The sequence below is a fragment of the Cygnus olor genome, chromosome 6, assembly GCF_009769625.2.
Source record: "Cygnus olor isolate bCygOlo1 chromosome 6, bCygOlo1.pri.v2, whole genome shotgun sequence".
Lineage (NCBI taxonomy): Eukaryota > Metazoa > Chordata > Aves > Anseriformes > Anatidae > Cygnus > Cygnus olor.
Genome location: NC_049174.1, coordinates 33,213,790 through 33,225,867, shown reverse-complemented (window position 1 = coordinate 33,225,867; position 12,078 = coordinate 33,213,790). Strand labels below are relative to the sequence as shown.

The following is a 12,078-nucleotide window of genomic DNA, read 5'->3' as shown; positions in this document are numbered from 1 at the left end:
CAAAAGACGTGATGCACATCTGATGTGGTGCCTCCAATGCTTTTATAAATGAAATCCCTTGTAAGATTAGGCCGCGTGTAATTCTATCATATATTATTGATTAAAGTTGAAGAGGGAGCTTGGAGTGACACAGTGTAGCATTTTGAGTTTGTTTAATTGCAAATTCAATCATTTATAATAAATACATATTATATTTAACAACATCAACAGCTGAATTATAGGTCAATAGCAATATAGCAATTACTTGTGTTTATATGTACGTGTCCTTATACATACTTCTCTATAAACTTCTAGTCTCTCACATACGTACAATTTATTGTGTATAATTTCAAATCAAAGTACTGTATATATTAATTATATGTCAGAATCCTGTTTTGTTATTGTTACAGTAATAGTAGGTATAGTTTGATAGCTTTTTTTTTTTTTTGGCCTTTAACAATGAATTTAACCCTAAAACACACATGTTGTTACATGTTGGTGAGAATGTTGCAGATACAACGAAAAAATGTGTAGTTGATACCTTTTTTCCTAAATTGTGGCTTACTAGGTAATTGAAGTGATTGATGAAGTCTTGTTTTCAGGTCTTGCTGTGGTGATATGAAGTGAGTGTTGGTGACCGCTAGCCATGCGGTAGGTTATGTGACAGGGATTGCTGGCCTCAATCTCCCCCTACCTGGAGAAGTGACAGTCTCACTAAAGAGACGTTTCTGAGTGTGGGGACAAACACCATTTAATTATGTTTCCTAGCTGATTGGTGCTAAAACAAAATAGAGGAATTCTGGGAAAGTGTGAAGCGAGGGTGATCTGTGAGGCCCAAGGGCCTGTTGCAGGAGTCCCAGCGTTGCCTTAGGTAATGCCCTGGTGTTCAGAGTCCCTCGGTCCTGGGCCACGGTGCCCCTGCGAGCTGCTCTCACCACACGGTGCCTTCCTTATTCATGTCCTGAAGCAGCGCTCTGCTCTGTGGAATTGCTTTGTCACAGTGCCTCAGCACTAAGGATACAAGTTTAAACATTCATAAGAATTTTGTTTTGGAGCTAATAATAGATCTTTGTATCTCCATGCGAAGAGTCTGCAACTTGAGTCAGACGCTGGGCTGTCGGTTTGTTTTCTGACAGTGAAAAGCAATTAAAGCTCTTGTCCCTTTTGAAGCTAGCTGGTGAGGTAGGCCCTCTGGCTTCCCAGAAGCTCCCTGTAGACTGATTACATAAACTATTTATTACTTGTGAGAAAGTGCGGTAGAGATTTGGACTTTTTTTACAAAATGTTTGTATTGGGAAGATCTCTAAGGGGAGGAAACCAAAATCCGGTTAAGTAAGGTGCTCCCTGCCAGCCAGCATGCCCAGGTGAGGTGAAGGCGGGCGGCAGCCACGGGTACATGGAGGTGGGGAAGGGGAACAGGGTGGCAGCAGGCCCTGGTGGGCACTGGAGGGGATAGTGACCTGTCCTGGACTGAAAAAGGGTCGTCGTGGGGATATGAGAAACAGCAGGGATGGGGAAAATCAGTATTTAGCAGCACAAATCCAGCGTGGTTTGGGCTAGTCACAACATCACTTCTGCCAACAGCAGTTGTAGCATTCCAGAAATACGTCCCTACCTTCTCAGCCAAGATGTCTCATTTTATTTCAAACCCTTCTTTCCTGGGCAAGACTCAGCAGAGAAGAGGTGGGACATGGTGAGAGGTCGCCTTCTGTGGGAAGGGCAGAGCGGGACAAAGAAGTGGTACCAGCAGCTCCCGGCTGCGATGGTGGGGGGCTGATGGTAGAGGCTCAGAGGAAGGAGGCTCACCACTGGTGAGGAACACTGGAAAGGCCTTCTTCCTCCCATGCCAATAAATACCTTTTTACTCAATGCTGTAAACTTAGAGTGAAATGAGAACATTTCTACATCCCAAAAGAGGAAATGAAAGGTTTGTAAATGAAGGACAGATGGAAAAAAAATGGTAGAAATAATGTGGTATGAAATATGAGTAAATTATTAGGGTCAGAACAAGTAAGACATTCTAGGAAAAGGCTAGGAGCACAGATCAGCTAAAATTCAGTTACTAGGCTGGGAATTGTGTTAAAATATCTCCACCTACTAAGCCAAGCACTGAAGCATCCCCTGCAGCTTTTTTTGTAGTTTTTACAGTAGGTTCAGAAAGAGATCAAAGTCGCAACATCATCATCAACAAATTTCCCTTAAGCCATAAGATGACTGCTGCTTTTGGTGAGATCCTTGAAAGCAGGGACAGAAATGTTGTCACGTTTTTGAAGATCTCTGTTCTCATCTGCACTGTTGGGGACAATGCATTTGGATAAAGTGCAGGAAAGCTGCCTGCGGACTGCTATTATTCCTTTTTTAGGAGCAAAGAAAGCATCCTAGGAAAGCTTTCTTTTTTGGGAAACTATCATGGCATAAAATCTTGCATTAAAAAAAAGTCTTAAATTGGGACATTGCAGCTGTTAGAGTGCTGTGTAATGAGATGGCGGCCCAGGATGAGCGCCTAGCTTTATGTACACTGCTGTTTTATACATGAAGCCATCTAGCCAGATAATGTGTGCCTATTAATTGAGGTCTCATGTACAGTGTAATAGTAATGAGGGAATATGATGAAAAGAAATGGAAAAGGAAAGAGCTTTATTTACAAGGCTGAGAAGCCTTTATCATATGGAAATGATCAGAATTTAAATTTTTATCATCTGTCCCAATTTGCTGCTGCTGCTTTAATTAAAATAACACCAGGAATGTGTGTAGTGAGTCTGGCTAGATTTGCTTTGTGCTCTTGATGACCGTCAGATGCTAAGGCAAGGGCTACAGAGAGGGCATGACTGAAGGAAGATCCTGAGGGAGACGGTGCCAGATGGCCAGGCTTATTTTATTAATTTGGCTCTCCGTTATGGCTTCTCTAGTCTTCGTTTCTCCAAATGATGGTTAGTTTAATGGGAAGCATTTCACAGCCACAGTATGACGTGCTTAACTCTTCAGGCCCTGCGGTGCTGCAGCAGGGGGGGTGCGCCAGCCCCAAGTCCTGTCACCCGGCGGCCCTGAGGGATCAGGTAATCTGTGGAGCCCCTTGTAGCGGTCACATCCTGCAGGCTGGTGGTGTACCAGCACAGCCAGATGCTCTCCTAAACTGCTTCCAGCTTCTGATCCTGTATGTAGCCCCCAAGGAGCATTTTGAGCCGATTTCTGCCCTTTTGCTGCCTCACCTGCTCGGCCTGCGTGCCGTAGGTGCCGGCCAAGCTGCTGGGCTTCACCGTGGATTTTGAGCTGATCTTTTACATCTACAAAACCTTCTTGCTAGCAGCATGTAGCCTCACGCTGCTTCTTCCAGCTGGGTGCCTGGAGATCCAGCAAGCGTGGAAAAGGACTGAGGAAAGTGAACGTAGGTGGTTTTTTTTTTTTTTTTTCCCTTCAGTTTTGTCTCCTCGCCTTGTACTGAAGTATCCGTCGCCTCCTTGTGGCTGTTGTGTAAAACTGCGACGATCATTTAAATACTGCTTAAGAGAGACGAAAAGAGATAACAGAATCTTCTGAAAGTCTATTCTGCACAGTCTAAAGCAAGAAATTACTGAGGTGTTCACATTAAGAGCAGGGTTTTCTACCTTCTTCCCTTTCTATGTCCATTGTGATTGCAAAGGAGCTATGATTGATCCAGTCGCTTTAGTATTAGCAACAAAATGAGCTTGTGTTCTGTTATTAAAAAAAAAAAAAAAAAAAAAAACTTACGAAGACTTTTTAGTTCCTGAAACCTTGATAAAAAGCCTATTCATAAATTCACTCCATGAGTTTATTCAGAAACCTGTATCACATATAAGTTGCCTTGGCTGTCACTAAATCTGTTTGTTAGACTGATTTTGATGACAGTATATACTATTATTTTTCAGGGTCAATAACTGATAAAAGGCAGTTCCTATCAGTTGGTGACCAGCTGGGTTGAAATTCTGTAGGGAAAAAAAAAAAAAGGTCCTTCAAACTCGAGGGGATCATGAGCAGGTTTGCTTGCCATGCTTACTATTGCAAAGAAAGTGAAAACAAACTTGTTCATCTGTAGAAAAGTTGTATTCTGCCTAATGGCATGAGAACAGTACTCTGACTGCTAGCTCAGGGTAGAGACTCTGTGGTCATTATGTTGAGGGAGCATGTCATTCTGCTTCAGGTTATTCTGAAGTCTTACACATACGCAGTATCAGATGAACTATTTAATAAAATTTTAGATGAGATTACAATCCCAAGACTAATCAGAATTTGTTAAACTATCAAAATTAAATCTTTGGGCATGGTAAATATACATTTTTGAGAAAGAAGCACAACATTTAGAAGCATGAACTTGACAGGAGTTTCTTGCAAAGTTTACCCAGCCCTTGGAAGCTTTGTTGTTGTTTCAGATCTTCTGGAAGCTTCCAGCTTTACTCGCGAGGCTGACACCAAGCAAACATTCCCAGTATTTCCTTAGCCCTCCAAAACTGACTGGATATCTTCCAGTCATTTTGGTAAAATAATTTCACAAATGCCTTTTTTCTTACTGTTACCCAGTTGCTTTAGTTCTTTGTTTTAACCTCTTCTGTTTTGTGCTCCTTCCCTTGGTGCATTTCATCTTGCTGTTCAATACTGTGCCAGGACTAGAGAGAATGAGCTCATGGCTGACAGAGAATGAAGTAGACTTGGAAAATACAACTTAAAAAAATTGTAGGAAAACATACGGAATAAATTATTTTGGGGGATGTGAGCACATTACATTAGTAATCCAGTTCCCAGTATCTTCCTAAGCAGCTTTCAAAACTCTTTTTTGATTTCTTTGGGTGTTGAATTGCTGCTGAAATAACAAAAATGGATGGAGGTGATGATGAATCATTATGACAGTGTTTACTATCAACGGGGATTTTTGCCAGGGTATTTTAATCGGTAACAGGGTCCCAGTGGCACTGGTCCACTTAGACCTGCAGATAAAAAAAAATATATTCTTGCTATTTTCTTTATTTCTACTGATGTTGCAACAGCTTAAATTAAAGCTTCTATTAAGAGTAATAAATTAATCTATTCCAAAGCTTTGTGGTTAGATGGCAGGCAGGCATGGTAGTGCTTCTGCATTGCCCCTGGGCTGATGGACCTCACTGGGGAGGAAGCACAGGGACCCCTTTTGGGCATCTGGCTGTGGCGCCGCTGTTTCAGCACCCAGGAGTGGCTCTGCTCACCCCAGCTGAACACAAAATAGTCAGGGGAAAGAGGTAGGCGCCTGCAGACGACCTCTTAGAGAATGTATGTTAAACAATAATTAAATTTGCCCTACATAGGCACTCAGCTTTCCATCAGGGGAGCCTAGGGAGCTCATGTTATGTATTCAAATTAAGTAATGTGGATATTTCTGTAGCTTTGAAATGAAAGCCCAGTGAAAATTTGTTTTCTAAGAGCTAAACCCAATTTTGCACATCAGTAGCAAAACTCATACTATGGCTGTAGCTTGGACCAGACTTTACCTTAGGAAAGAGGGAAACCAAACATAACCAAAGCAATTGCAGACTCAGAAATGAATTAAATTATTATTTCTCACATTAAAAAAAATCAACAAAGATCCGGTAAGTGGGATTTTGCTCTCAGTCTTTTATCCTGCATGCAGAGCCTTTGTGTTTGATTGCATTAGACGTCAGATTACTAGGCAGTTTGCAGTCAGCCTAGCAGGCATAGAATCTGAATCTGAGGAGTTTGGGTCCATTCAAATTGTGTTGCTTGGGACCATCATTAATTATGTTTGCAAGAGCAATTACTGACAGTAGTATAAACAGAATAAGCACCGGCTGTCATGAAAGTCATAACTCAGGAAATCTTTTTCTCAGGTTGTATACTTCAGTGGCGCAAGTAATTGCATATTAACTAGTACTATTTGTCATTTAGTATGTAGGACAGGACCAGAAGATATACTAATGCCTGATGTCTTTTCTTTCAGGATGATTTTCTGTATAGCGTCTCCGTTTTAAGTGGCATCCTTTGCACTGTTTTGGCAGTAATCAAATTTATGCTGGGAAAGGTCCTTACAAGCAGAGCGCTGATAACTGACGGTGAGTGTGGAGATGATCCTGTTGCACTTACAGACTCCCCCAGGGAATGCTGTAGACACGGGGGATACTAGTGACCCCCCGCACAAGGGCAACTCTGGAAGAGTATTAAAATGAGAAAGCCACTGGGAAAAAAAAAAAACAAAACCAAACCAGAACAATCTGTGGTACCACTGGAATCTTACGTAAAGACATAGCTGAAATGGGTTTGTCTGATGGAAGTCAAACAGTTAATGGATAGATAATAAGCAATAATATATATAGAGAGAGCATATTATTAATTAGGTGTGTGTCAGAGGTTAGATTGCAGCGTGGGGCTACGACACCAATTTATATAGCTTTGGTGAAGTCACATCCATCCTTGCTGCCTACACCTGGTGAACAAACTCACGCCTACAGTGCGTATGTAGCAGAAAACGCCTTCCTGCCTTCAGCAGCAATCAGCCTTCATGCACACTGCCCCTGTAGATGTAATTTGCCACCCTGGTTCTTTACCTGCCACTTGCTCTGTAGAGCCTGTAAGGTATCACATGGAAAACAATGCCTTTGCCTCTTGTCCCACCCCCTGCCAGTTTGTCACGAGGTGAAACTCAGACACTGCTGGGAAGACCTCACTGCTACTGGCCTGTTGGTGCAGCTTTGTAGTGCCCAACTGTTGCTGTTTTGACAGCAGCAGCCTGAAATGCTCCATAAGGATACACAGTAGTGTTAGTGATTCAGGGATTGTAAGATATAAATTGTTTTCCTCCGCTAAGATTTCACTTTAAGGAAACTCAATTTTGAGTTTTTTCTATGGATACATATAATTGCTTTAGTACAAGTAATTTAAATCTACTTAATTTTTTTTTTTGTGATGTGGGATAACACGAGTATTTATAATTTATGTTGTCCTGCTTATATAAATACTTTGTGAGTACCTATATTATAAATACAAAAGAAGCAAAAAAAAAAATCAAAACAGCAGTGCAGGGTGGTAGGAGTAAGTTACTGCCTCCCTGCATGTGTAATTCTCTCCCAATAGACTGTGTTGTTCAGTGATCCTATTCCTTACTACAGACCCCCTTTTTGTTTGAAACAAAAAGATTAGCAACCTGCAAAAAGGATTATGGAAAGGATCCTGGGAACTAGACCAGTGAGTCTGGCTTCCTTTGCTGTCAGAGTGTAAGTGAGATGTGTTGACTGTTTTAGAACTATTTCTAAGCAGGCAAATGACTAACCCTCCCTTTAAAAAAGGTGCCCTGTTTTTTAAACAATCAACTTTTTTTTTAGACAAAACATTAGCTGAAAAACTCCTGTATAACTTTAGCTCTGAATTGGTCTCCTGTATAACACAGAAATCACTTTGCCCATAATTACATCCTTGTGCTAATTATATTGTTTCTGAGCTGGAGCATGCTCATCCTTTGATTAAAAAATTAGGGAATGAAGTATACAATTGAATCATTCTGCTTTTTATCTCCATTTTCTTCTTTCTACAACTATTTTAGAAAATGTAGGAGGCTGATCTTACCATGTGTAGTTAGATATCTTCTTTCACGAAAAATATTTACATGTATACTTGGTTTATTAACAATCAGGAGGAGACGGTGTGATTCAGTGTCTGAGACAGATTTAACACTCCCTTGCATTTCTTTTATTAGTGTTTTCTGTTTCCTGCTATTTTACCTCCTGTGATCGCTGGCTGTATAGCACAAACTGTTTTGAGTAAGCCGAGCACACATTCTTCTTCCTGAAAAACAGGATTATTTCCAAAGCTTTAGATTCTCTGTCATATATGTTAACCTCTATTGAGGATATATATTCTTAGAAAAAAAAATGTTTTAGAATAGGGCTTTACAAGATTAGCTCTTTAAAGCCTTAATATTTTAGTCCTGATAAGGCAAAATGTTATTTGTACAGTTTGTGTATAGCAAAAGTTCATGGCCTTTTGGATAATTACTGCAGCCCTTTCCTATCTTGAATTTTGTACCATCTCAAAGGACAAGTGCAGAAATGAGACAGACAGGCAGTGTCACCCAACTTTCCTGTAGGCTTTAGATACCCATTTCCCTCCCAGATTTAGCCACCTGTTGTGTCCTGTGCTAGTAAGCTTTGTGCACAGAACGTGGGACTCATACCTGCAGCCTGATTTCCTGCCGCCCCAGCAAAGAAAGGTTTGACTGAATGACAGTCAGGAAGAGAGGACAATTTCCTTTGTAAGTAGCTTTTAGATCATTTGGAACCATCAGCCAATAATAGCAAGAAAATATCTTACTATTTCCTGCCTTTTGCATATCATGTTGATGGGATCTGACTTAAGCTGGAGCAGGGGAAGTAACACTGGTTTAAATATATAGTTAATTAATTTATACTTAATATATTTACACACACCATATTTCATTGACAAGTATAAGCAGTACAAGTTATATTGCTTGGGAATAAAAAAGATCAGGATCTCATTCGAGTGCTTTGTGTCAATATTGGTTTAGCTAGACTGGTATAATTAATTCAGTAATCAAGCATTTACGTGCAAGTTTCGAGATTCCTATTGCAGAATGCACTACCACAGTTGGAAAACAAACAAACAAACAGAAAACACAGCCCCAAACCCTTTTCTCACAGGTCAGGGAGCCTGAAACCTTTCTCTCCCCATTCTGTCACAGACTTGCTAGGTAACACGTGCTTTTCCATGCCAGGGTTTCCTTTGCACTTAAATACCCTTGACAGGAATCTGGTGCATCTTAATCAAAATATGGATGGATTACACAAGTATGTCAGCTATAGAAGGTCAAGTCTTAGCTACATCTTTCAGAAAAAAGTTAACACAACTTAGGTAGGGATGGGATATGGGAGGCCTGGATCAAAGGAGACATTCAGGAGTAAGTGCCATGCATGTGGTTCTTGGCAGACATGGAGAACTGGAAAAAAATGGGTAAGTAGTATAAGCAGCAGCTGACTGGAGTTAACTCATGACACAACATAGACTATTTCAAGTTAGTTTTTTTCATTTGTCATCAAGGTATCTAGCATTTGGAACCCAACAAAGAACGTTTGGGACCGACTAAATCAAGACACAGTATGGGGAAATTAATGTAAAATATTTTAAATCAGAACTGACAAGTGACAGAGGTCTTACAAAACGCTGGTCAGACACCAAATATTCAAAGTTTGGTGTGTAGAAATGCCCAGGTCACCTCATGCATGGGTCCTCGCCCTATCTGGTGGTACCACTACAACCACAGCTTTTCTCCCTACAGGTGACCTCGTCTCCTTATGTGAGGTTGTTGAGATTTGATTCTCTCTTTTTTTCCCTTCCTGTCTAGGTTTCAACTCTCTTGTAGGTGGAATAATGGGATTTTCCATCCTTCTTAGCGCAGAAGTTTTTAAACACAATTCTTCTGTCTGGTTTCTGGATGGCAGTATAGGAGTTTTAATTGGACTAACAATATTTGCCTATGGGATCAAGTGAGTATCTCCTGCTAGTAGGTATTTCACTATATACTGCAGGTGGGCTGTCTTTTTAATGGAAAAAGCTATAGCTCTTAAATGTCAACATAATTCCTGTAAAATCTGTCACTGGATTTTGTTAGACTAGCTGCCAATTTTGAAGCACAGGGCAGGAAAAAGGACAAAAGGCTGTCTGTCTGTCTGTCTCTCTTCAGTAGGAAGGAAGAGAACCTAAAGAGAAACTGGAGTAATTTTGGGAGACTTTTCTATACCTGAATTTAGAGATTTGGCCTTGAAATATTAAAAAGAAAACAAAACAAAAAAATCCTTGGTAAGATCACTCTATGCTACTCTTACAGACACTTCTAAGCACTATTTTTTCCAGAGAAACCATAGCTTTAAGGTAAGATGCCTAAGCTTAAAGAATGATCTACCTCTGATTTGTTTCTTAGTCTGACCCTGTAGCAACTTCTGAACTGAAGGTTAGCCAGTTGTATTTCGAATAATATTGTTTCCACTAAATTGTAAGATGATTTCTTGATTCGTGACATCAGAAATGAAGTAAGATCAAGTGAAGCTCTGCCACATGCTCCTTTACTGCCACAATTTCCCTTGACAGCATGGAATCTAAGGGTTTTGTGTTTCATCTCTCTTTCTGCCATAAGACAAAGGGGGAGATGCAGCAACCTATTTAATTGGAGTCACCACTGTTGAGAACTAGCCCTAGGCTGCAGTAAGCCCTCTGGAAGCTGTGTGCTTTTTTTCCCCTTAAACTTGGAAAAAGTTAATTAACATTTTAATGGGAAATACCATTCTTGGAAAAGCACTATAATTGCTGTTACTTCAGTTGCAAAGCTAGCTATTCTGGAAAACTGCAGTGGCAAATCAGTACCAAAATATTTAAATGTACCAAACAGCATTGGAAACCTTTCGTACAGCCTCTAAAATTCATGCTACATCCGTGCCATCGTTCTGCCCGACAGTCAGCTCAGCCATTGTGTCACCAAGACACAGTAAGGGATAATGAAGTAAACAAAGGATAAAACTGAATTCTGTTTTAGCAGCTGACCTGTTTTTTCCAGTTGCTGAAACTGCTGCAGTTCTGTGTGGTTAGAGACCTCCTTACAGCAGCCGTGTGGCAATCAGGTAGCTACAACATGCCTTCTTCCACTAACGCCCCATCTTCCCTAGCCAGAAGTGACTGCTGCTGTGCATTTCAGTTTCCAAATGCAGCTGTGTGTCCAAGCTTTCTAAAGTCAACACCATCTCCATAAAGTTTTAGACTCCCTTTTGGGCAGAATCAGTTTTGGGGTGGAATTAATTCTGATCAGGAGAAAGCAAGATAAGGGTTACTACGTGTGAGTTCTCTTTTATTTATAAAATAAAATTGTGTTTATAATTAAATAAAGCCCCCCAGTTCTAGGGCCTTCCTTTGTGTCTCTACATAACTGCTCCTGTGCTCTCCCCTGCAGGCTGCTCATTGACATGGTACCCCGCGTAAGGCAAACGCGCCACTACGAAATGTTTGAGTGAAGATCACACCCTCTTCTTTGTAAGGACTGTAGACCTACAGCATCATGCATTTTGGCAAGTGGTGCCAATGGTATTTTATTAACTATGCGGTTTGTTTCCCGTGGTCTGTTTTTGTTAAAGTTTGTTTTAATGGGAAATCTCTCTGTAAAACCGGCATATGTGCACACTGCTTGCAATTCAGCGAAACAGCAGCATTTTTCTGTCAAGTATGCTATCGATTCCTGTGAAAATAGAAAACATGCAGTTTGCAGTTTTAACCCAGCTGCCATGTTGTATATTCTAGAGTGAAAGTGTTCTTAATGATGTGATAAACCTGTGGGTAAAGAAGTGCCAGTTTCAGATCCTGTTTTTTTCCCCCAGCCTGTATTTTCCTCAACATGTGCTGTAACAGAAGTGCAAGCCTTGCTAACCTCTTTGGCTAACAGAGTACCCCGTGTAGAGAGTGGACACCAAGAGCTGTGTTGCTTGAAACACTTAAGTAGCTACTTCTTCCACCCCTTTTTAAATAGACCCACAGAAAGAGCAGTTGCAAACCTTTCTGTGAGCAGAGAGGTACTTCATTTTAATCCTAAACTAACTGAAACTATCCCTCCTCAATTTAAATTCTATTTCTTCCTAACAAGACACCATCCATTGCTTTGCATGGACCAAACAAGCACACGCAGTATTACTGTACAGACCAAAGCCAAAAAGTCCTGCAAGGAAGAGGAGCTGCTTGAGGAATGGGATTCTCATCTTCTATTGTACTTTGCACAGGTGTGTCAGCGTGTGTGACTTTGTGGTTGCTCTGTAGTCTGACAATGACACAGCAATGGCTCAACCTGGTGGTGAGATAGAGATCTATTTATTAGACTTAGATTGTTCCGTAAAGTGTTGCTCACCTTCCATCACACGTCTTATGTATTACTTAATAACAGGTTAAATTATCAAAGAATCTTGATGTATAGTCAATAAAACTGGTATCTATTTTATACAGTACCTGTAAGTAACATTTGAAAACTATTTCCAGAATGTATCATAGAGCAAAGTCTTCCTGTATAGCAGCCTATTAAACTGGATTCTCTGGCTATATCCATTTTCTCTTTAT

General features: G+C 40.6%; 1 protein-coding gene across 4 annotated transcripts in view; it reads left to right on the top strand.

The window, feature by feature from the left end:
- TMEM163 (transmembrane protein 163) overlaps window positions 1-12,078 on the top strand; it is a 99,918-nt gene that overhangs the window by 85,584 nt on the left and 2,256 nt on the right. For 2 of the 4 annotated variants that reach the window (XR_005821356.1, XR_005821355.1), the window contains exons 6-8: window positions 5,924-6,035; window positions 9,335-9,476; window positions 10,931-11,045. Coding sequence is in view for 2 of the 4 variants with exons in the window: in XM_040562525.1 (XP_040418459.1) it covers window positions 5,924-6,035; window positions 9,335-9,476; window positions 10,931-10,991 (315 nt within the window). In the remaining 2 variants the exon portion in view is untranslated. Of the gene's footprint in view, window positions 1-5,923; window positions 6,036-9,334; window positions 9,477-10,930; window positions 12,076-12,078 lie in introns of those variants that run through there. The other 2 variants (XM_040562525.1, XM_040562526.1) reach the window with 1 other exon arrangement.